Source organism: Fragaria vesca, linkage group LG5 (genome assembly GCF_000184155.1).
Source record: "Fragaria vesca subsp. vesca linkage group LG5, FraVesHawaii_1.0, whole genome shotgun sequence".
Classification (NCBI taxonomy): Eukaryota; Viridiplantae; Streptophyta; class Magnoliopsida; order Rosales; family Rosaceae; genus Fragaria; species Fragaria vesca.
In genome coordinates, this window is record NC_020495.1 from 12,817,712 (window position 1) to 12,842,658 (window position 24,947).

General features: G+C 37.4%; 4 protein-coding genes across 4 annotated transcripts; all 4 read left to right on the top strand.

The window, feature by feature from the left end:
- The first annotated feature begins 684 nt into the window (after positions 1-684).
- On the top strand, positions 685-9,074 carry LOC101308878 (chromosome-associated kinesin KIF4A-like). The gene is made up of 26 exons (XM_004301316.1): positions 685-795; positions 939-1,085; positions 1,197-1,349; positions 1,440-1,687; positions 1,897-2,075; positions 2,266-2,390; positions 2,492-2,528; positions 2,639-2,730; positions 2,809-2,925; positions 3,024-3,137; positions 3,214-3,291; positions 3,440-3,638; positions 4,328-4,428; positions 4,600-4,695; positions 4,780-4,893; positions 4,969-5,085; positions 5,166-5,246; positions 5,725-5,796; positions 5,866-5,979; positions 6,306-6,391; positions 6,972-7,028; positions 7,137-7,364; positions 7,468-7,600; positions 7,859-7,912; positions 8,094-8,618; positions 8,748-9,074. The coding sequence occupies exons 1-26, from the start codon at positions 685-687 to the stop codon at positions 9,072-9,074; spliced, it is 3,705 nt and encodes a 1,234-aa protein (XP_004301364.1).
- Positions 9,075-11,057: 1,983 nt separating this feature from the next.
- On the top strand, positions 11,058-11,987 carry LOC101309164 (pentatricopeptide repeat-containing protein At5g39710-like). Its single transcript, XM_004301317.1, has one exon. It carries the CDS (start codon positions 11,058-11,060, stop codon positions 11,985-11,987), a length of 930 nt encoding a protein of 309 aa, XP_004301365.1.
- Positions 11,988-16,834: 4,847 nt separating this feature from the next.
- LOC101309456 (pentatricopeptide repeat-containing protein At5g42310, mitochondrial-like) lies at positions 16,835-17,308 on the top strand. The gene has a single exon (XM_004301318.1). The coding sequence runs from the start codon at positions 16,835-16,837 to the stop codon at positions 17,306-17,308; it is 474 nt and encodes a 157-aa protein (XP_004301366.1).
- A 169-nt stretch (positions 17,309-17,477) lies between these two features.
- Positions 17,478-18,071, top strand: LOC101309741 (pentatricopeptide repeat-containing protein At5g65560-like). Its single transcript, XM_004301319.1, has one exon. It carries the CDS (start codon positions 17,478-17,480, stop codon positions 18,069-18,071), a length of 594 nt encoding a protein of 197 aa, XP_004301367.1.
- Positions 18,072-24,947: the final 6,876 nt, after the last annotated feature.

The window sequence follows — 24,947 nt, forward strand, 5'->3', positions numbered from 1 at the left end:
TGCAACGATTACATATATCAATTGTCGAATTCTCAATTTTTCATGTAAACAGTCATGATTACAAATTTCAAATTAGAAATCCAATGTCATTAATAACCTCCTTGAATGAATATAGAAACTAAAATTCAAATTTCTCCTTTCCATTTGCACAATGCTCATGAACTTCATTAGTGATGCTTTTATGTTAGTGATTAGTGAACACTGAACTTACCCTTCCCCTAGTTGTTCTTAATTAGCATATTGGTAAGGGAAAAATCCACCACCCATTTCCAAAGTGAGCCTGCGGGCCAAGCCATTTTTCCAAAATTAAACCCGCTAATCCGTACCGTTGAAAGAAAGACACGCGCCTCTCACGTGCCTCGTCCCTAATTTTGAATTCTGACTCGGACCGCTTTAAACCCCAAACGGCCAAACCAAACCAAACCAAATTGCCCCCTCCGCTTTCAAATTCAAAATCGCCGAAACCAAAAATCAAATCCCAAAAAAGAAAAAAAAAAAAATACCTCTTCGTCTTCCTCCATTTTCAGATCCATCAATCTCTTCTTCTTCTTCAGCTCTCAGTCTCTTGTGGTTCAGATTTCGTTGCCATTGGCGGCGCGTGTGGTTCTGATACGGAGCGATTCGAGGTTTCAATCCGGGCGGCGGAGGCGGATTTCTAGGGTTTCCGATCTGGATTTGTAGGGGATGGATAGCTCGGAATGCGTGCGGGTCGCCGTGAACATTCGGCCACTGATTACCTCCGAGCTTTTGGTCGGCTGCACCGATTGCATTTCCGTCGTTCCCGGAGAGCCTCAGGTGAGATTTTGAGCTGTTTGAATTGATTTTGGAATGTGATTTCGTTTGGATTTGGAGTTTTTGATTTGCTTATTGAGTTAAAAGGTTTGATTTTTTGTTGTTGAGGGATTTGATTTTTGGAATTGGGGGTTTTTTTGAACCAGGTGCAAATCGGGACTCATACGTTCACGTATGACTATGTGTATGGAAGCACGGCACTGCCTTCAAGCTCAGTGTACGATGATTGCGTCGCTCCACTGGTGGACGCGCTCTTCCATGGATACAATGCTACTGTGCTTGCTTATGGCCAGGTTTGACATTTTTGTTTCCTTCGATTTTCGGTTGTTGTAATTCTGGTGTTTGTTTATGTTTATGCTTGAGATGATTAGATAGTAACTGGTTTGATTGTTTTTATATTGAAGACGGGTTCGGGGAAAACATATACGATGGGCACTAACTATTCTGGGGAAGGAAGCACTGGCGGAATTATACCGAAAGTAATGGAAACTATTTTCAAGAGAGTAGGGACAACAAAGGATAACACGGAGTTCTTGATCAGGGTATCATTTATTGAGGTAAATGTCAGTTTTCTATTACTGGTTTTAGCTTGGTGTGGAAGTTATTTGCTGTGTATTTATTGCTGATATTGAATTTGTAATACTCAGATATTCAAGGAAGAAGTGTTTGACTTACTTGATCCAAATTCGTCAACTCTCTCTAAACATGAAGGGGCAGCGAATCCGAAACCTGTAGCAAGAGTGCCTATCCAGATTAGAGAAACAGTGAGTGGAGGGATAACACTTGCTGGTGTGACCGAGGCAGAGGTTAGGACCAAGGAAGAGATGGGATCATATCTGGCTCGAGGTTCTTTAGCTCGTGCTACAGGGAGCACAAACATGAACAGTCAGTCAAGGTGGAATGCATGATTCTTTTTTCTTTTAAGACAAAAGTATTTTAGTAGATGACTAACTGACAATATTGTTTATCTCTAAATTCACTGCATACTTCATATGTCATGACTTTTATTAACTCAAGAAAGACCATTTGTGTGTTCACTCAATTAGGAAGGAACTAATATATTATTTCTTTTGTTTTCTTTGTTTTTTCTTTCTCACAATGCAGTCGCTCACATGCTATTTTCACAATAACCATGGAGCAAAAGAAGTCCGCTCATTGCCAGAATGGCGCAACTAATGATGAAATTGGTGATGATATACTATGTGCAAAACTCCATTTAGTTGACCTAGCAGGTTCTGAGAGGGCAAAACGAACAGGTGCAGATGGTATGCGCTTGAAAGAAGGTAATTATAATGTGTCTTGCGTGGAAGCTTTCTTGTGTTAAGGAACTATTCAATTACAGTGGTTCTAGTACTCTCACACTCTCACTGCATTATTCTTCTCAAACTGTTCGGAAAAATTAGCCTTTAATGTTTTTGCTTTGGTTATAAGTAGCTTCACCTTATTTTTAAGACTTTATTGGTCTTGTAATAGGCATTCATATCAACAAGGGTTTACTTGCTCTCGGAAATGTGATCAGTGCCCTCGGAGATGAGAAAAAGAGGAAAGAAGGTGGACATGTTCCCTACCGTGATAGCAAGTTAACTCGGTTGTTACAGGTATGCAAACTATTTAAGTTCTTTCAATCTGATGATGCTACTTGTTAGTTCTTGCAAGTTGTAGATATGTTTTTAGCTGACTTCTGAAATCGAATTTGTAGGATTCACTTGGAGGAAACAGCAAGACTGTAATGATTGGTACGTTGCACTTGTTTGTTACTATGGAGCTTCTTTAGGCAATCAAGATTTCCTCTTCTCCCTATTCATTCTTTTAGTTTCTAATTACATTTTCTTTTGTCTTTTGATAGCTTGCGTTAGTCCAGCTGACACAAATGCAGAAGAGACCTTGAATACTTTGAAATATGCTAACCGTGCTCGCAACATTCAGAACAAGGCAGTGGTCAGTGTTTGGGTATAATTCTCTTTTATTGTTTCATGTTGGTTACTCTCTTAATCTTATCTTTGCTTTGTATTTTAGATCAATCGTGATCCAATGGCTGCTCAGTTACAATTGATGCGCAGCCAGATTGAGCAGTTACAGACTGAACTTCTATTTTACCGCGGTGATGCTAGTTTACCATTTGAAGAACTGCAGGTATACACTACTGTACAAGATGTTTCAAGGAGTGATTCTTAATAATACTGTTATGTGTTTATTGATCATAATCTTCCAATAACATTCCTCGTTTCTAGATTCTTAAACATAAAGTATCATTACTTGAAGCAAGCAACATGGAGCTGAGGCAGGAGCTACATGGACGTCGAATAACTTGTGAAAATCTAAAACAACGTGCTCTTGAAGCTCAGGTTTGATATTGTTGAAAGTGCGTAATTTATTAATAATATCTAGCCATGACAGTTGACTAAATATCATTTATTTCAGGTTGAAAAAGATAAACTGGCCATGAAAATTGAAGCCTTCCGAAATGGTAAATCTTGGGATGAGATCGACTCCGACCCAGTTCAGGTTTATAATTCTTCTATTGGCCAGATGCGTTCAGTCTTTCTTCTTTCTGGGCAGGGCACAGTTTTCCTTTTGTTGTTGTTTTCCTGTGGCATCCTGTCAGAAAAGAAAGTAAATAGTGACATGGCTTTTTAATTCTTTGCAGGAATATGATATGTTGAAAACATATGTATCGAAAATTCAAGAGTTAGAAGGGGAGTTATTATGCGTGAAAAATTCACAAAGCAGGAGAATTGTTGACTGTGTTGAGGGGGATGGTGATGGCTTCCACTCAAAGAACATATTATTCCCCTGTAATAATGAATTCTCATCTGATTACGATACCAAAGCTGGGGACATTTCTGGTAAGATATGATTAACTCCTTGCTGTTTTGTATTGTTTTAGCTATTTAGTTGTTTACTTTATCTCTGATTGATTCCTTCTTCATTATGATTATATCTCCCATCAAGATTAATCTCCCTGTACTACTTTCTGTTTCAGCTATTTGTCAATAACTTTTGTAGTTTTGTTGTTATGGAGTACAAAGGATGAGTCTGTCATATTTTCTTCTTGTACTGTAAAGTTGAGGACTGCTAGTGGGCTGCACAGACTAGTAATAGTTGGGGTTCTTTGAACTAAAATCTCTCTCTTCTTTTTTTTTCATTTTTTCTTTCAATTACTTAGGGTGATGTCTTTGAATTCTCTTAAGTTGCTGACAGCGGTACAAGTAGAGATGTGATGTCATTGTTGGCTTAGAGTGTACAAGTAGAGATGTGATGTCATTGTTGGCTTAGAGTGGAAGAAAATATTAGTAATTATAAACAGTGGGTGGGGGTGTAGGATTATTGTTTCTATGATGTCCCCTGCTCTTTTAATCTTTTTTTCTTCCCCATTCTCATGGGTCAAAAAGCTTTTGGTCTCTTATATATCATGTTATGTAGCTGTGATGTATACTTGTAGGTGAACAACTTATTCTGAAGACGTGTACAATAAGAAATGCCCTCAATGAATCATTTTTGCTCATTTCAGTAACCATACATTTAATTTGTGTAGATGTTATAGAAGATGTGGAAAAAGAGCAAGAACATTCTTCTCTTCAACAAAAGTTGGATCAGGAGCTGAAAGAATTGGACAAAGCTCTTGAGCAAAAGGAGGTAAAGTTTTCTCAGTTTTTACTGTACCTATTTTGTCTTCGCTGTATCTCCAACTCCCTGTAGATGTTGAAGCGATTATCAGTGAGTTTTATCATCCTACTGTTGTCTTTTTTTTTTGTGCTTTCCATTCTCTTGGGTGTATGGTCACATTTTTTTGTGACTTGGTTAAAGGCTGAAATGAAGCGGTTTGTAAGTGCCGATACCTCAGTTATTAAGCTGTATGAAAAGAAGGTTCAAGAATTAGAACATGAGAAGAAAACACTTCAGGTTAGTTTTTTGTTTGCTTTACTTTATGTTGTCAAACTTATCATTTACTGTTTGGCTAAAAGATCATATAATTTCAATCTTCAGAGAGAGATTGAGGAGTTGAGACACAATCTTTCAAATATCTCATCTACTTCTGGGGATGGTGCTCAAAAGTTAAAGGAGGATTATCTACACAAGTTGAACCTTCTTGAAGGACAAGTGAGTAGACTGATAGATGATTTGAACCCTTTTGATGGCATTTTCATATCTCCAACTTATGTTTTTTGTTTGCAGGTTTCTGAGCTGAAAAAGAAACAGGATGCTCAAGCCCAAGCGTTGAGGCAAAAACAGAAAAGTGAAGAGGCTGCCAGAAGACTACAAGATGAAATTCAGAGGATAAAAACTCAAAAGGTGCTATTTGTTGTTAAATTGTTTATGTCCTTGGAAAAATGATGATTGTGTTTGTTTATTAATACAAGGTTGTTTCCCAGGTGCAATTGCAACACAAGATCAAACAGGAGTCTGAGCAGTTTAGATTATGGAAAGCGTCACGAGAAAAGGAAGTTCTTCAGGTAAATAGAATGCAGGAATATCATAGATGTTTAATATGGGGTTTAGTTTTGGATATGAGCCGCATACTTGTGATATGACTTGACTGAACACGAATCTGGAAATGAATGATGAAAAAAAACTTTATTCATTTTTAATTGAAAGTATGATGATGATTCTGGTTAGTTTTGATGACCTTTTCTGTGAAAATTTTGTAGATCACGTTAGCCTGATTTGATGAAAACTATATTTAATAAATGGGGAGTAAATTTTCTGATTTTAGAGTTTTAAATTTCAAAATGTTATCAGCTCTTTTTTTTTAGCGGTAGAACAACTTAAGTTTTAAGATGCATACCGTAAATTTTAGCTAGATGTATACCATATATTTTTATATGCATTAGTTTTAAGATGATGTATATAGAGTAGCTTGATTATGTCTTATTTTCTATCCATATCAGAAACTAGAAAGTTTTACATCTTTAATTTTTTTTCATTCATCAGCTTAAGAAAGAGGGAAGGAGGAACGAATACGAGATGCACAAGCTACTAGCGTTAAACCAGAGGCAAAAGATGGTAAGCAAAAGTTTGTGTGGGATGGCCTTCATTTATAGAAATATATACTTACTTCTCTATACTTGCCAGGTATTGCAACGTAAGACCGAAGAAGCTAATACGGCCACAAAAAGGCTCAAGGAGCTTTTAGAATCCAAAAAGACTTCACGTGAAACTTCTGGTCATAATGCTCCTGGTATTCAGGTACTTGTAGCTTAAAGCTTTTTAATACAAAAGAAAAATCATTATGAAAATGAAATTCTTGTTTTTATGCTATGGAGATGGGCATGCTTTAGGTGACTGGTGTATAGACAACTAGAAAAAAGATGGCATTACATTAATGGACAATTTGGTAGTGAAGTAGTTTGATTATTTTTTGCTTGTTATTATAATACATTGATTTCCATATATGTAATGGGAACCTAATTGTCTCCTCACTCTATTTGACTGACTGGATGTGACGGTTTGACTTTTTTTTTGGTTATGCATTGGGATAAGGTTGTCCTACATGTAACTGTTTTCTTTGATAGGCTCTGATGCAGGCAATTGAACTTGAGCTTGAAGTCACAGTTAAGACACATGAAGTAAGATCTGAGTATGAGCGGCAAATGGAAGAGTAAGCATCTGAAATGAATCTTTAAGGCTTTTAGAACTGACTTGCTTGAAGGTGCTGTTAGAAATTTTTAGACTCGCACAATTATTAGCATCAGTTATGAAGAAACTGCATGGTACACATTATTCAAGACAAGGTGAAAAGTTTAAGGTGTCAAGTCCGTGAGTCATGTCAACCTAAGGAGGGATGTACTTTGAGGAGGGATGTACTTTGATCGCATAATATATATATGAGTCATGTCAACCTAAGGAGGGATGTACTTTGATCGTATAATATATTGGATTTAGCTATGGAAAAGTTCCTGTGATTGCAAGTGTTTGCAATATCAATCTCTTTGTTTGTACATTTCACTTGTTAGCAAAATAGCATCATGTATTAAAAATGTAGTCAAGCATCTATCTCAACACATCTGTTAAATGTATATCTATACCTTTTGTATGTCATTTGAAAAGAGCCATGCTCTCTGACCAATAACTGTCCATACATATATTTTTTGTCATTTATCAACTTTATATTTGACTGGGACACAGTTTCTTATGTGGCAATTTATTAATCAATTTTATGTTGAACTTTGGTACTACAGGCGTGCTAGGATGGCCAAGGAAAGAAACAAGCTAATAGAAGAACAGCGTAATCTAATGTGAGTATTTTTGAAGTCGAATATATTGAATATCATGTTGCAATAAGTTTCTCCATTATCTTGTATGTACAGGATGTATATAACTTTGTTTTGAATGGTATAATGCAGTGATTCCTCTGGAATAATGTCTCCTGGTGCAAGAAATTCAAGGATTTTTGCACTTGATAACATGCTTGCTACTTCCTCTAGCACCATGGTGTCAATGGCATCACAATTGTCAGAAGCAGAAGAGCGTGAACGAGGTTTCAATGGTAGAGGTCGTTGGAATCAAGTTCGGTCTCTTCCAGATGCTAAAACCTTGATGAATCATCTGTTCAACCTAGCTTCTTCCTCCAGGTAATAGATACGAAGTACCCCAAATAAAAATAGATTTTTTCTAAGTGATATGCAATCACACACTTTGGTATACGATTGAAAGCAAGACTTTTCTTATTTGAAGGTGCATGTTACGAGATAAAGAAGTTGCATATAGAGAGAAGGATTTGGAGATCAGAGAGTTGAAGGAAAAGGTAGTAAGCCTTAATAGTTCGCTCAGAAAGTTGGAGATGAAAAATGCTGAACTTATGCATCAGGTAAAGTGTACTGCTATATTGAATTCAAGTATGAGTAGAAAGGAGAGCTATGCAAATTCATTTATGATATCATATAACTTTGCATGTTGTGACACCATGTGGGGTTACCTATTGGAATTATTGAACTTTGAGGACACAGTTGGTTTTAAATTTTTTATCCCTTTTGGTTTCTACAGTTAGAGAAACCCTTTTGCTTTTTTTCTTTTCTTTTCATGAATGCTAATTCTAGTATGGTTAATTTGTTTTTTATTGCAACAGAACTCAGCGCTGAAGAAATCCGAAAACGGACACAAATATGATTTACGCAAGCTAGTAAGTGCTACTGACATTCCTTTTTGAACGTTTTTATTCCTCCATACGACCATGTTTGTAACTTTTATTTCATGTTATTAGGTACCCATTTTTATAATGATTTGATTTCAGTTAATTGAAAAATATCTATCAGTCTGTCTTCCTGTAATTTACTGAATCAGTGGTGCTTTATGTGTTTTAGGATTCACGGACATCATTCATCTTGGAGGATATGGATATATCTGACTCAGATGATGAGTGGATTGCTTCGGGAAAGCCAAGGAGTAAAAAGAGAAAGTCTAAATATGGAAGTTTAAGTGAGAGTGTTAATGACTCTGGAGGCTTCAAGTTAGATAGTGCTGGTGAGGGGATAGTCAGTGTGGTGAAGAAAAATGAGTTGGGTGCATGTTGCTCTTGCACTAAAACCTCCTCCTGCAAAACAAGCAAATGTCAATGTCGAGCTAATGGGGGATCATGTGGGGCATCATGTGGTTGTGTGCCTACCAAGTGTTCAAATAGAGGATCAGGTCTACTTGAGGTACATGGGACTCCAGAGGGAGAGGCTGCTCAAGGAAATGACGAAGGCACTAATGAAACAGAGAAGAATCAACTTCTTGCTTCTCAGGGTGCCAAACTACTTCAGAATGCACTAGTTGAGAGGCCGAGTGAAACAACTGATGATGGTAGACCAAGAAGGAAAGCTCTTTCAGAGATTGGAAATTCGTTGGTATACTTCAGAGTTCATTCTCATCTTAAAAGCTTATTAGAGATATCGTTTATTGAATAATGTCCAATCTTGCGGTCTAGTTCCATTCACTAAACACTTCTATGGTTTTAATGATTTCTATAACTGCAGGTCAAATCCAATGCACCGAAGCCTATCCAGAGAAAGAAATGGCGAAAAAGCACACTTCAACTTGTTACAAATGCTCCGCCTCCCTCGCAGCCAGCAACTGCTGAAGCACCTCAGAGGCCAGAAAATGAGGCACCTGAGGCACCCATCCCTATGAAGCTTCCTAGGGCCATGCGATCAGCTGCATCAAATGGTGGCAACCCGTTTAGAGAAAGGAATTCTGACAAAGCAGATCAATCCGATGTCAACAAGGAGGCCGGTGTTCCTGCTCCAAGAAGTCCACTCCCACAGAACAAAACATCAGATGAGAAGGAGAACTGTGGCCTTTAAATATCACTTCTCCCTTACTAGCATTATTTATACAATTGGCAGCGGTGAGCTGTGGAGCTGGAGATGTATGTCTAGTACTGATGTAGGTTAGTTGATGGTGTATGGTGTTCAAGGGTTGCTAGTGATGCCCAAAACACTGTGGCTATGAGGATTTGATCAGTCCCAAAAGCCTTTGATTTTTTGTTTGGTTGCTGAAGGGTGATGTAGATGCTTAGGTGTTTCTTGATGTGTTTAGATGGTCCTCAGGAGTGTTCAAGTTACTGCCTATGATTTTCAGTGGCATTACTAGTCACATGAATCCATCGAGAGATATTGTCCACATGAATTCAATTTAACACATCGTTGTTCATAAAGTTCGTATTTGGTCTTGCAAATTATAGGACATGTTCTGTAGAATTCAGAAAACATTTGCAGGTGGTAAACCGAAAAGAAGATATCAGACTATCAGTTCAGCAGCATTCACTTAGATGTCATCATCGACATTGTTCTGCCTGATCAGTTAGTTGATTTTGTAATTCGTCAGGCTAAGCATCAACTAACTGAAACTATGAACCTGTGAGGTGAATGTATCATGACTGTCTAAGAAGCTGGGCATGCTTAGTAGTTTATGTTGAGGTGTAACATGAAGGTGATGAGTTTGATGTAATCTCTCTTTAATCCGATTTGAACTTGTCTGAAGCTTTAAAAAGCTCATACTGGGTTCAGATTTCGCAAGTTTTAACTCAAGTTCGGCTCAATTGTGTAACTACTAACTAGACCTGTTTTTGTTCAATTTTAAAAGCAGAGTATAAATCAAACACCAGTAAAAAACAATGAGTCGGACTACAATAATAGCTTGTGATTTCTTATAACAAATAGAGCATCTCCAGCAGTATTGCTAAATTAAAGTTTTTTTTTTGAAATTTGTTAACTTTTGGGATAAAAGAGCTCCAACAGACTGTTTAAAAATTGCTAAACCCTAAACTAAATCGATAAATTTATCAATTTGAGAAGAGAGAATCTAGTTATTATTAAACTCTCCAATGGTACAATTTATCTGTTCAACCTTCAATTTTTGCACTTCAATGTTTTAAAATTTTAGTTTAGCAATTGAAATAACAATCCTTGTTATATTAATCAATAATTTTAATACAACTAACCACTGCAAAGTAGTCTAGTGGTTCTTGCTTAGTTGAATGTGCTCCCCAATCTAGGTTCAAATCATGACACTGTCAAAAGTGACCAGCTAGGGAGGGGCTGCAATGCCCTGCTGACTGTCCGGGCCTCAACAGATTAGTCATTGCGCTTAGAAAACCTTTGAGACACACCGCGATCTTAAATAAAAAAAATAATATATGACAATCACCCACCTTACGAGGTGAATTAGATTTACTCGTATGTAGAAAGCAAGTTTAACCAGCCTTTTACACAAGTAGAGACCAAGGTTCCCATCTCCATTTCACCCAAACCTCCAGAGAAAAAAGAGAGAGAATAAAAAAAACTCACTCTATAGATTATGCATCTTCCTCTTCTTCTTTGGCTCTGAAACTCTTCGAAAATTGCAATAGACTTGGAGATTCGGAGTCTTCACACACAACGAAAGGTGAGTGAGCTTCTCTTCCTCTTCTGTTATCATCTGATTGTCTTCTTTATCTTCCGAAACCCTAACATAGGTTAGTCCCTCAAAACCCTTAAAACTGTAGCGACTGCTTAAGTCTGTTAAAATAGAAAACCCAACTTCATTTCACTTGATTGTTGTCAAGTTCTGATTTTTAAGGTCTATTGTTGGTTCTGAAATACAATATCCATGTTTTACTGATTTGGGTCTCTTTTGTTTTCATTTTCTGCTTGGACTAAACTAGAGAGAATCGAAGAATCAAAGTCAAGCTGACACCCAAGACAACAAGAAACGTTTAATGAACATTTTTGAAAATGTGACCAGAGACTGTAAGGAAAAGGAGCCAAGAAATTATTTTGACAGCATTAGGGACTACGACGCCCTCAATGCAAAAGCGATTCAAATGTTCAGTTCTATGGCAGATTCCGGCTTCCTTGATGAAGCGAAAGAGCTTTTTAAGCCACTCTCTGGTGAGGTCACTTTGCCTCAAGTGGCTGTCTTCACCTTGGTCGTTTCAAAACGCCCGCGCTGGCATGGCCATGGATGCTCACAAGGTCTACCAGCAGATGATAGCCTCTGGTGTCACCCCCACCGCCTACATTTACACTGCACTCATTAGTGGATTTGCAAAAGACTTGTCCATTTTGGATTCTGTCGGGTATGCCAAGAAGTATTTTCTTGAAATGTTGGACAGGGGGATGAAGCCCCATTATAAACCTTACATGGATCTTATAAATGCCATTGCCTGCGAAGAGCCAGAGGAGGAGGTTAATAAGTTCCTTGAGCAGATAAAGGCCAAGGGGCTCAGCCTTGACAACTATAGTTTTCCATACAAAGAAGGCCACCTGACAAAACAGATGGAGGCAATCTGCATGTCTACTGATCTTGTCGACAACAATACTGTTGTGAAAAAATATCTTGAGAAGTTGTTGGCTTCACCTTGGGAAATCATTGAACTTTCATTGAGTATGCACTGTGCTTTGCTAGAAGATGGAAACGTCAATGAAGCTACAAAGGTCTGTAACTCAATTCAGCACACAGTCACAGAGCCCTCGGTCATACTCCACACCTTGGTCATTGAATCCTACCTCAAGTTCGGCAAGGTCAAGGGTGCTCTGAAGGCCTACCGGGGAATGTTAGCTGCGGGTGTTGCCCCCAACTCCTACACTTACACAGTTTTAATCAAGGGGCTCACTGCTGATCCCCTCTTCTCTGGAGATGCCAAAAAGTGCTTGCTTGAGATGATGGAAAAAGGGGATGAGGCCCAATGCTGCTACCTACACTGTTGTGATAGAGAGCTTTGCAAAGCAGGGTGACAAGGGATACCAGGAAGAGTGCAAAGAGGTGGTGGAGGTGATGATAAGCAAGGGGTTTGTGCCAAATGCAAAGGCTATGAGGGAGGTTTTAAAGGGAAGACCAAAAGCTATAATAAGAGGGATCATGAACATTGTCCTTTCCAAGTTGAAGGGTTGATGCTTTGATATATGGATTTTGTGCAAGCCGCTTTGGAATTTGGGTGTTTCAGAGATGGGGCAGGTAATCCGAGTGGGAAATGTAGGATGCTGTGTGATGAGGGGTTTTGGTGGTGTTCGCCATTGTTGGGAATACTGACACTGAAGTAGAAACTCATTTAGGAATGGGTTACAATGTGGGATTTTGTGGTGTCCTCTCTGGTTATGAATGTTGACATCAAAGTATATTGTGGTGCTAATTGCTTTAATCTCAGTTTATTATTCTGTGTTCTGCATTTTTTGTTGTCTCTTATTTTTGTTTTCTTCTTCTTATCTTACTTTGCTTGAAAGGTGAGGCATGAAGAATTGCTTCTCTCTTTAATTGGTATATCTCTGCAGTATGTATACCTTATTTTGTTGTTCTCCCATTTTTTTATTTTTAGTCAAATGAAATTATTTCCTATTCACATGTTTGGGCATGAAGATATGACTCTGTCTATTCCGCTAGTGTCATTGGAGTACCAGTTTAAGTCCCATATCTTCTACATTGTACAGTTTGCCCTTAGGGAGCCTTGGTGGTGTAGGTTGTAGACCCCTTCCCTTCTTTTGCTTGTGTTTGCAAAGCAGGGTGACAAGGGATTTGAGGAGGAGTGCAAAGAGTTGGTGGAGGTGATGACAAGCAAGGGGTTTGTGCCGAATGCAAAGGCTATGAGGGAGGTTTTAAAGGGCAGACCGCCCTCTGTTATTTGAAGGATCAAGAATGTTGTTCTTTCCCAATTGAGAGGCTGATTCTTTGCTTCATTGAGGTGCTTCATTGAGGTTATGCTATATTAGGCAGTTTCATATAGAGTGAGAGTAGAAAATCATGTAGGACCGGGTTTTGTACTATTCTCTATCATTTTTCAATGTGACATTGAAGGGCAGATCCTTTGCTTGAGGTTATGTTAGAAGCTTCAGGATGAGGTGCTATCATATATGGAGCTAGTAAGACTGGAAAATCATGTTGGATTGGGTTTCAGTTAGGGATTTTGGTCTAGTTCTATATCAATTTGAATGAAACATTGTAGTATTAATCCTTAAACTGATGTTCTAATCATATGTCGATGAGCTGTGGCTTTGTTGGTTAAGGTGTTTAACTGACAGCTTTGAGGTTATGGGTTCAAACCTTATTGACATATATAGGGTGTGTGAGTTATTAATTAAAAAGTTTTTTTTTTTAAAAAAAAAGAAGTTCTAATCATATAAGATAGGGTTTCAGTATTTGATGTTCTCTCTGTTTATTCATGTTGACATTCAAAGTACTCTGTGGTGCTAATTCTTTTATTTTCTGTTTCTTTTATTGTGGCTTTCTACAATATTGATTATTGCTATTTTTTGTCAAATTTCTGGCCACATGGAATTATCTGCTTCTGAAGCTCTCTCTCTCTCTCTCTCTGAGTATATTTATACAACCAATTCCATGTAGATTGAGAAGATACAACAGTTTCAAATAGTAAGAGCATTAGATTTATATCATGGGTATCATGATTCTTTGGAGCATGATCCTGGGAACATTGTAAATCTAGAGAAATGTACATCGTATTTTAGTGAAATGTACCTCATATTTCAGGAAAATATGGTCTTGTTGGAGTAGTAGTATCTGCTCATGACATCCAGTTCAATGACATGCAGGTGAGGTTTTGTGCAATTTATTTACATGTTCTGTAGAAAGTATTAATTTTGTCAAATGCATATTTGATTAGTTTGGTTTATATTTTTCGGTGTATATGGAGCAGCTATTTACCTCTAGCCAAGCACTGTCACTTGTGCGCCATATGCACTGAGACATCAAAGCATCAAGGATTTTGGTAATGATTGAGGAATAGGTTGGGAGATATTGGGGAATGTTCCAATAGATTTTGGTAAGTGTTCCAATAGAGATGGGTTTATCATGGGAAGGACTTGGACAAGATGTTTAAGTTTTTTATAATTCCAGAGACAAAGGGTTAATCTAGAACAAAATAGAATCTTTAGTAGCTGGAAGGTCGGTGACCATAGTTCTTGGTTGGATTCAGAGAGTCGAGTCACTAGAACTACAACAGATACCCTGAGCTTGTGAGATGAATGTGTCATGAGTTCATGGCCACCTAAGAACAAGTTCTCCATTGGGTTAGAATGAACATAGTGACCCAGGTCACTCTGGGTCACTGTGACTAGGCAGCAGTTTTCACCCGTTTGAAATGTGAGATTGTTGTCACGTGGCAGTGACTGTTTATTGAATTGAAAAAATGGTTTTTAAGTGTGAATAATGATTTTAGTTGTAAATAAATAGTAATTAAACAATATGACTTAAAGAAATTAATTTTTTTATTCTATGACATTTAATTGACAAGCCAAGCCTAGGAAAAAAAGAAATTACAATAATTTGAAATTTCCTAATAACTATCTAATTATCGAGATTATTATCTTCATTACAAAAAAAATTGGTGTTGAAGGATCATTGCCATTGATGGGGTTTGTGGATTCATCGGTGGAAGGTGGTTGGGGATAATAGTAACCGGGAAAAGGCTTTTGGTAACATCCACATGGATAAGGTGTTTGAGGATATCCACCGAGAAAATGTGTTTGGGGATATCCTCCAGGAAAAGATCCCGACAAATTTGCTTGTGTCTCCGCTATCGCCTTTTGTTTTGCTAGCCAATAATCTTTTCTAGGCCCTGGCGACATAGTGCTTGGATTCATCTTCGGTAAATTTTCGAAGTAGTGTTTGCGGACATTATCCCATAGCTCGGCCTTTTTTTGATCTTTACCCTTTCTTGAATGTTGGCTAATAAACCTCCACGACTTGCACAATTGGAGTCTTCCTCCGGACTCCATCTCGGCAAAGTTGTGTTAACTCCAGCCATGGTTGAAACAAAGGTAAAACCTAGAAGGTGAAAACTACGAAATTTGGAAACTAGGAATTTTGATGTGTTAGAGAAATTGGTGTGGAATGTGTAAAATTGTGATGGGTATTTATAAGGGATTATAGAAATTTTTTTTATATTTTTTTTCTTACCGTTATAAACTTTTTTCTTAACGGTCAGATTACAAAAAAAAAAAAACCAACGGCTAGCTAATTGCAGCAGTTAGATTGCTCCAGCAACGGTTCAGATCTTTTGATCGTTGCATTCAAAATGAAAGTGAGCAGCTTCAGTGGCATGACGCGTGTCAGGGGGTAGGAAGCTCGCACGTCACAACAAAAAGGAGAATACACGCGCGTGAAGAAATGCTGTTGTTGGTTCGTGCGTGAAACGCCAACTCCAAGCCCGTCTGTTTGTGGGAGGCACACCACGTGAAGAAGGGCAAGTGGGCTCGGCTGAGGTGTCACAAAGCAAACTGGGCTGGATTTCTCATCTAACTTGAGTCACTTCTCTCCCCAACAATTCAACCTGGGTTGGAAAATGAGATAGCCCATTTTATGGGTGGAAAGTGGGTTTTCTTCATTTGGGTGAGATTCTTATGTGGCATTCAACTTGGGTTGAATTTTTCTCTATGGGTAAACATGCTCTAAGAATCATCATGTTACTAGTTAAGCATATTTGTTTTTTATTTTATTTGATAAAGGATCAAATATTTGTTACTCTTTACTGTGCTCCTACAAACACACTAATTGAGCATATGTAATGTAAGCGCAAATGCTGTAGTGGTTCGATTTGGGGGTTGGATTGAAAAATGGATCAAAAAACACCATTCACCAATGGAGTTAGTCCGGGTTAGACGTGGGTCTCATGTGAAGCCCAACTAACCCGATCAAAACATAGGTAATCCTCAACTCACAGATTAGTCCAGACCAATACAAAGGTGAGGCTCATACACATGCAAACCACTTTGCACAAATGTTGGTCAATAACAATGCAAATGTCAATAAAAAGATTCTTTTTTCTAGAATGTAAATAGTAATTGATTCTTGGATTGATCTAGTTGTTGTATTATCGAATCGATGACTAATGATTAATTTTGATGAATAGTGTTTTGCGGATGTGGGTGTGTTGTTTGCAAATGTTAGACAATTGGTTTCTCAGTTTAGTACATCTCCTCTATCTTTTGTGCCTAGAACTGCTAATGGTGTTGCACATTCAATTGCGAAGTATCTAGCCCGTTTTGAGGGGTGTTTTTTATGGTTAGGGGATAGGTCCTAATTGGCTTATAGATGTCATTGACGGTGACAGTAGCACTAGGAGGGAAACAGTGTGGATACTTCATCCACCGTCGATAATTCTAATGTTTTGTAATCCATTTTCTATTGACTATTTTACATTTCACCCAAACTGCACACCTGTCGCTTGCAATGTTGTGGCGCCAGAGAAAAAGGGTTAATCAAACTCCTCCTCTTCTTCGGCTCTGAAACTCTGTCTCTCTTCCATTTCCGGTGAACTTGGAAATTGCAATACACTTGGAATCGTTCTTGTAGTGAAAGGTGAGTTCGCTTCTCTTCTTCTAAACTCTAATTGTCTTCGCTTATCTTTCGAAACCCTAACATGGTAATGTCTTTGCTGAATGGGAAACCTAACTTCATTTCACTATTTGTAATCAAGTTCTGATTTTTATGGTCTCTTGTTGGTTCTTAAGTACTCAATCCGAGTTTCACTGAGTTGGGTCGCTTTCCTTTTCTACATTCGAGCTCTGATTTTTGTTGTTTCGAATTTAATTTCTGCTTGGACTAAACTAGAAGGAATCGAAGACTCAAATCAATGGCTGATACCCAACTGAAGATGACTAGTCCCCCCAATTCTTATGTGGAAGACTGCAAGAAACATTTAATGAACATTTTTGAAGATATGACCAAAGACTGTGAGGACAAGAATTCGAGAAATTTTTTCGACAATATTAGGGACTACGACGCCCTTAATGCAAAAGCGATTCAAATATTCTGTTCTATGGTAGATTTCGGCTTCCTTGATGAAGCAAGAGAGCTCTTTAAGCCACTCTCCGGTCAGGTCACTCTGCCTCAAGTGGTTGTCTTCACCATGGTCATTTCAACCTACGTCGACAATCGCCACATCAAGGATGCTCACAAGGTCTACCAGCAGATGATAGCCTCTGGTGTCACCCCCACCACCTACACTTATGCTTTACTCATCTGTGGATTTGCACTAGACCATTCCAATTTGGATTATGTCGGATATGCCAAGAAGTATTTCCTTGAAATGTTGGATAGGGTATGAAGCCCCATTCTCAACCTTACATGAATCTTATCACTCTCATTGCCTGGCAAGAGCCAGAGGGGAGCCTAATAAGTTCCTTGAACAGGTACAAGCCAAGGGGCTCAGCCTTGACCACTACAATTTTCCTTACAAAGAAGGCCACCTCACAAATCGGATGTAGGTAATCCGCATGTATACTGATCTTGTCCAAAACAATACTATTGACAAGGATGTGAAAAAGTATGTCCTGAATTTGTGCAATTCAGCGTGGAAAATCTTTGACTTTTCATTGAATATGCATAGTGCTTTGCTAATGGATGGAAGTGTCAATGAAGACACAATTCAACACTCACTCACAGAGCCCTCCGTCGTACACCACACCTTGGTCATTGAATCCTTCCTCAAGTTTGGCAAGGTCAAGGGTGCTCTGAAGGCCTACTGGGGAATGTTAGCTGCGGGTGTTGCCCCCAACTCCTACACTTACACAGTTTTAATCAAGGGACTCACTGCTGATCCCCTCTTCTCTGGAGATGCCAAAAAGTGCTTGCTTGAAATGATGAAAAAGGGGATGAGGCCCAATGCTGCTACCTACATTGCTGTGGTAGAGAGCTTTGCAAAGAAGGGTGACAAAGGATCCGAGGAGGAGTGCAAAGAGTTGGTGGAGGTGATGGTAAGCAAGGGGTTTGTGCCGAATGCAAAGGCTATGAGGGAGGTTTTAAAGGGAAGACCAAAAGCTATAATAAGAGGGATCATGAACATTGTCCTTTCCAAGTTGAAGGGCTGATGGTTTGATATATGGATTTTGTGCAAACCGCTTTGGAATTTGGGTGTTTCAGAGATGGAGCAGCTAATCAGAGTGGGAAATGTAGGATTCTATGTCATGAGAGGTTTTGTTTGTATTTTCCATTGTTGTGAATGTTGTGTCACTGAAGTAGAAATTCATTAGGAATAGGTTACAATGGGATTTTGTGGTGTCCTCTCTGATTTTGAATGTTGACATCAAAATACAGTATGGTGCTAATTTCTTTAATCTCAGTTTCTTATTCTGTGTTCTACATTTTTGTTGTCTCTTATTTTTGTTTTCTTCTTATTTTAGTTTATTGAGAGGTCAGGCATGAAGAATTGCTTCTCCCTTTAATTGGTATACCTGAAATGATAAAGAATCTGAGCTACATTTACTTTTCAGAACTAAAAGACTGATTGATAGAGGAAACAAAAGAAACTTGAGGCTTCAATTTCAGTACAAGGGTTCTCTGCAGTATATATTTCTCATTCTGTACGTTGTTCTCCCATTCTTTTTTTTTCTTTTTTTTTTCAAAATGAAATTATCTGCTGTTCATATGTTGGGCATGAAGATATGACACTATCTATTCCACTAGTGTCATTGGAGTACCCGTTTAAGTCCCATTTTCTACATTGAACAGTTTGCCTCCTTAGCTTTGATGGTGTAGGTTGTAGACCGCTTCCCTTCTTTGGCTTGTGTTTGAAATGATACAAAGCTGTGGGCATCCAGTAGTCTTATATTTGGCCTTCTGTGTTGCAATTGCTTTAAAAGTTGCAATTCACATAGAGCAATATGCTGTGATAACTTGCAAAAACGTCTTAACACATGATTGTGAATGGTCAGGAAAGAAATCTAGGGCGTGTGATCTGATGGTGCACAAGATTAGTCCATTTGGATTATCAATTCTAAACTTTTCTGCCTATAAACAATTTGTAATGAGTTAACATCGATCACACTCGTTGTGCTTATGGAGATCTACTCATTACTTGATCTATGTGATCACTGTAGATGGTAAAAAAAGGTCAATAATTTCATTGAAAATTTGATTGCTTGCAGAGATATGCTTCCTTTCTTTAGTTATTTCTTTTTTGTTCCAAGTTATATGGAATGGAGAGGAGGGAAATATAGAAAGACATCACAGGTTATATAGATGCAAGATATGGTCTTGAATTGACCACCGTACAGACTATTTTGCTCACCTCACATTCTCTTTAAACCCCATTTATATATTTTTAATTGTAAGTCTACTTTGTTCACTCATTTACTATACCTAAAATACCATTTTTTCAATTAATATTTTGTTCACTCATTTACAATACTTAAAATACACATTTCTTTTCTTTCAAAAAAAAAAAAAAACACATTTCTCAATTCTACTTTGTTCAACCAACATTCTCTTCTCCATTACTCCATGATTCTAAGTTTTTTGAACTGATTTATGTGTTGTTTTATAAATACGGTATAGTTGTCTATGAGAATTTATATACAAAATCGACATGGAAAATAATGAGTAAATGGATAGACAAAAGCGTCAACAAAGAAAAAAAGAGAAGAAAAAAAAAAACAAACAGTTCACCTCATCTTTAGGTTGAATGCTAGCGTCTTCAGACATAGAACGATTAAATATGATAAATTTAGGTTAGGGTTTATGAAGTATGTATTAGAGATTGAAGCTTATTTCATTGAATATTGAAATGATGGCTTTATACCAGCCTTACAAAGAAACAAGAATCAAACTAAGAGCATCTCTAACAGATTCCTCATTTTCTTGATTTTCTCAATTTTGGAGAATATTGAGTTTTTTTTAAGTCCAACAGTTTCCCTATCTCATTCCCTAAAATGAGGATAGAGAAGAAAGAGAATGATTCATTCCCCAAATTTGCAGCAAAGTCTTTCTTCCCAAAAATTAAATTTTCACGTGTCCAACGAGAAGTTTACAAAATATAAAATATTTTATTGTTACAAATATATAATTTTTTTTTATAATTAATAATGATGTAGCATATTTTATAGTTGTAATAAATGCCGAAATCTTCAAAATAGAGAAGCTATATATTGGAGTTAGAGCATAATTTTTTTTTAGAGATTTTAACTTTTGTTTTCCTATTTTAGAGAAATTTTAGGGAAGCTGTTGGAGGTGCTCTAACAACCTAAGTTTTGCATAACCTAAAAACATGGTAAGTGATCTATGAATAATTCAAACTCTAAGCATAAACCTATAAACCAGGGATATTTTCATTAGAAGCATAATAACAAAATAGTAAATGTGATAAACCTAAAGATTTAAACTGAGCCTTAAGAGCATTTTTAACAGACTCTTTATATACTTTAACATTTTCTGTTAACCCCAATTGGGGTTTTCAATTTGTCTGTTATTCTCGAATTGGGAATTTGGGAGCGGAGGGGTTGTGGCTTTAATCTTGTATTCATGTACGATTAAATGGTAGTGGGATTAGGAGAAGCATTGAGAATTTGGGAATATAAAGGGTGTGATGGGAGAATTTGGTTATAATAATCATGTATTCATCTACTATCAGATTGTATACTTGTATCCCGTTCTCTTTTTTCTTTTCTTTAGTTCATTGAAAGATAAGGCATAGGACTTTTGGGCTATAAACTGCATTACTTATTTATTCCTCTTGTGTATACATGAGCGGATTCAGAATGGAAATTGAATTTAACGTATGTAAAAATAAAATGATTAATTATGGGTTTCAAACTCAAAAAAAAAATAATAAAAAATAAAAAATTGTTCACTCCTAAAACTAACCTAGATAGGTTTCGGATCCTAGATCCGCCACTTCTTCCTTGTGTTCTGTAAAAAAGGTAATTACCTTTGTGTGTAAACAGTAATTTTAGCTAGGTATACTCTTCTACCTAAAATTAATTACCTAAAATGGTAATTAAGGAAAGCAGATGCTGCCGCGGGCCCCAACGCAATTAAACATCCACGGTAGTTACAGTTTTACTTCATAGACTCTGGGTTTTTTTTAGCATGAAGATACAGATGTTGGGGGTGGAGTGTCATTGACATCGAGCAGTTGCTTCATTTTTTCTCACCATGCGACGCTCTTCCAACAGCAAACCGACTATTTCCTCATGGTAAATTACCTTATTGTCCTCTACGTACCTACATTCCTCTACTTCTTTCAACTTCTGTGGATCAGTAGCTGCTACGGCTAGGATGTGTGTGTTTGTGTGCTTCTTAATATTGAACTGCAAGCATTGGTGGGTTCATATATAATCCCCCATTTTGTTTCATGGAAATGAGATTAGCCTGGTAATGTAGCTGTTCATATTTTCTTAACGTGTTATTCATTTCGTGGTGCATGCGAGATGTTTGATGAAATGCATGAATGAGCGCATTTAAGAATTACCGCCTCCTAGTTTGTTTCTTTAATAATTCGCCACAATAATTTTAAGAGATTACAATGCCATGTGTAGTGAAGAAAAGTAGTTGAATAGAAGCATATCTCCCTCTCTCTTAGTTTTTTTCATTACGGTTCTGATGCACCATGGCTCACCAACAGAGAGAACGCATGCTATTGTGAATGCATACATAAACTTCATAATTGATGGATTCTTTACAATTTCACATGTAGCTTTTCTACAATGTCTTTTTATGTGCTTGCAGCAACTGGATTGTGTAGATGTGAATGCAAGAGAGGGATATCAATATCAGAAGTTCAGAACTGTAGGTTTTCCGTATGAATTAGATTTTGGTATGATATGTGGTGTTCCTTTTGGTTAAACAAGTCTATCTAATACTGAAAAGGTCATTTTGCATGATACTATAGTCTGTCTGTTGCTCTTTCAACCAAGAGGTATTAAAAAGTTATGTGGCTTTTCAGATTAGTCCAATAGGTCATGGTGCCCTAAGGCGAAAGTTTTTGGTTGTTTTCTTCTTTCTTGAATAGTAAGATATGTATATGAACAGTTGAATTGAGTCCCATCACAATAGAGGTGTTTAGATTCACATTTTTTTATACGTAAACTTCACAAGTACTTTGATTGGAAAATGGTTAACTTTACACTAGAACTTTGTAGCCATCGTAAGCATATATGTTGATCTCAGCAACTCATTATCCTTTTATTTTTGTAAACTATGAAATATTCTGATGGTAGAGAGGTTTGAACTTCAGGATTTATTTTTGTGTCGAGCTTTTTATTTCTTAGCATGACGTCATATACTTTAGCTTGTATATTCATTCTAATCACCCTTTGAATGGATTTCAATCATTGTAAGCATTGTCTTTAGTTATTCCTTCACTAGAATTATCAGTTTGGTATGCAAAACAAATACACTCTATCAGACCAAAGCCACAAAACTTAATGATGGTTATGGTAATCAATACTTGGTATAAATGAATTGTATAATTGCCGCTGCTGTGCTTTGCTCTTCTGGCCTTATTTTCTTTCTTTTAGTCTTTTCTGTACTGCCGTTTCCTTATGGGTCTCATGACATCAACTTTGTTAATTTATCATGGTGTACCATTTATTTTTATTTTTTACTCTTCCTCCTTTATGCACCTTTGAGATTAAATCATCTAAACTATGATGCAAATGCTTGATAATGGAATTGTAGTTATTTCTAGAAAGAGTGGAAAGAAAAGAAAATGGAGACATCGGAAACCCCTCACTGGAGGTATGGATCAGTCTTATCTAGCATATATAGTAAGGGAAAAACAAAAGAATTGCCTAAAAATCTGCTGTAGATGGATACTCTAGCTGAAGTTTGAGGACAAAGGAATGGTACGTTGCAGACTATTTCGAGTCATAAGAGTGTTCTTACTTATGTCAGGATCACAATTGTAAGAACTTTTCGGACATTTACTCAGCTCAGAATAATATCAACGAGACTTGCTCTTTAACATCTCAGCTTTGACTGTACTTTTCTGTTTCATGGATAAAAAGTTTGCGTATGCCTACTTGATATAATTGTGACTCAGATCAAACCAATTAGTGAAGGAAACTCGTAATGCTGTGTTTTAGATCACTATTCATTGGTCTCACTCTCACTTTACATCTTTTCCTGTTCTTTGGCCTCTCTTCTATATATATGGAATCCCTTGGAATCATAAGAGATCGAGACGCCAATACAGCCTTCTGGACATTCCGACTTATCTTCAAGCTTCTCTAGATTATCTAGTTTACTCTTCAGGATCGTATGTTTTCTCCTTCTTGTCTTCATGTTCCCCGATTTATGTTACATTACTGGCATTTTGCTGGTGGCGAAGCGAAAAGGAGGCATCAGACTATCAGTTCAGCAGCATTTGTTTAGACGATGTTCTACCTGCCCATTTCCTCGTCACCAAATTAGTTCATAAATATGATCATCTCCTGGGAATGTTTCCATAATCATCAGGTTAAAATCAACAAGTAAAAGTTATGATTAATGGACTACAACATATACCCTGAGCTTGTGAGATGAATGTATCGTGAGTTCATAATCATGAGCTAGTTTCCATAATCATCATGTTACTAGCCAATATTGAGGTTGATTTGATTGTTCCTTTTGAATCCGAATTGAACTTGGCTCGAGCTTAAAATGCTCAGACTAGGGCAGTAAGATTTGATAAAATAATTCTTTTTCGATAAAACAATTTGCCCAAACAATTTTTCCTAACATCAACTGCGGCTCAATTGTGCAACCAGTCTTGATTTAATCGGACAAGTCAAATGCTACAACTCGTTTATTGTGAATCAAACTCACAACCTCTCACTTACGAAACTTACGAAAGGGACTAGATTAAATGATACTGGACTATTTTGACTTGTTTTGATTCAATTTATTATTAAATAAAAGGATTAAATATTTTTTACTCTAGATCACACAAGCCTATGAATTCTTCTAATTAATTAGGAGAATGAAAGACTAATTGATTGAGCGTATGTTGCACCGACACTTCATACCAGTGGAGTGTCTGACACGCCGACACTACCTGACACGTATCCGACACGCTATGTCACCCTCCGACACACCACATCATCAATTGTTACTTTTAGAAAAATAAAATATTTATCAAAAAATGAAAAATGAAAAATAAAGAAAATAAAACTAAAAAAAATAGAGCTTCTCTTCTTTTTGCTGCTTCTACTGGGAGGGAGGACTGGAGAAGAAAAAAAGAGGTGAAGCAGAGAGAAATGGGATTTTGGGAAGAGGTGAATTGAGAGAGAAAATGGGGGTTGATGTTTTTGAAGTTTTATATATGTTTGAGTAAAAGTTTTGAATTTTTTGGATTGTGGGAATTTTTAATGGAGAAGAATTATGGGGTGTTTAGTATCATAAGTAGCTAGTTTACGTCATTAGTTGGACAAGCGCTAGAGCTGGAACGCCAAGAAGAAGAGTGAAGGGTTTTTGTGCTTTAAGTTTATGCTGGGCCAATAAGTTAATGATATTTCATATTTTCAATATTTCTTTTATGTATTAAAAATATATAAATATATTAGTTGTTTGCCATGTTGCACCATGTGAGTGTCTGTGCCGGTGCAACGTAGATTGAACAGATGTGCATGAGAAATACTGAAATACACCGGCGCGTAAGCTGGTGACTTGTCGTGTGTCTAACACTCTTTGATACCGATAAGAGAAATTCTTAGGTGCAACAGCCGCACCACCTAGCACATGCGCACCCAACCATCCTTTGACACGTGTTTTTTTTTTTCACACCTACCTTCTTCTTCTTCTTCCCCTTTCTTCGGCGAAACAGATCCTCTCCGACGAAGCTTTTTCACAACTCCTCTTCTTCTTCCTTCCTCTTCTTCTTCCTTCCTTCCTCTCTCTTCTTCTTCTTCCTTCCTCTGCATGATTTGCACAGGTTGGTGGAGGCGCGGCTCGACGGCGGCAGGTTGTCAGGCTTATGGTGGAGGCGACGG

Excerpts from the sequence above, each read along its gene's own strand:
- LOC101309741 (XM_004301319.1), top strand. The coding sequence starts at position 17,478 with ATGTATACTGATCTTGTCCAAAACAATACTATTGACAAGGATGTGAAA.
- LOC101309164 (XM_004301317.1), top strand. The coding sequence starts at position 11,058 with ATGCAAAAGCGATTCAAATGTTCAGTTCTATGGCAGATTCCGGCTTCC.
- LOC101309456 (XM_004301318.1), top strand. The coding sequence starts at position 16,835 with ATGGCTGATACCCAACTGAAGATGACTAGTCCCCCCAATTCTTATGTG.
- LOC101308878 (XM_004301316.1), top strand. The coding sequence starts at position 685 with ATGGATAGCTCGGAATGCGTGCGGGTCGCCGTGAACATTCGGCCACTG. Across the intron at positions 1,086-1,196 it reads CTGTGCTTGCTTATGGCCAG|ACGGGTTCGGGGAAAACATA; the intron begins GTTTGACATTTT and ends TTTATATTGAAG. Across the intron at positions 2,391-2,491 it reads AGTTAACTCGGTTGTTACAG|GATTCACTTGGAGGAAACAG; the intron begins GTATGCAAACTA and ends TCGAATTTGTAG.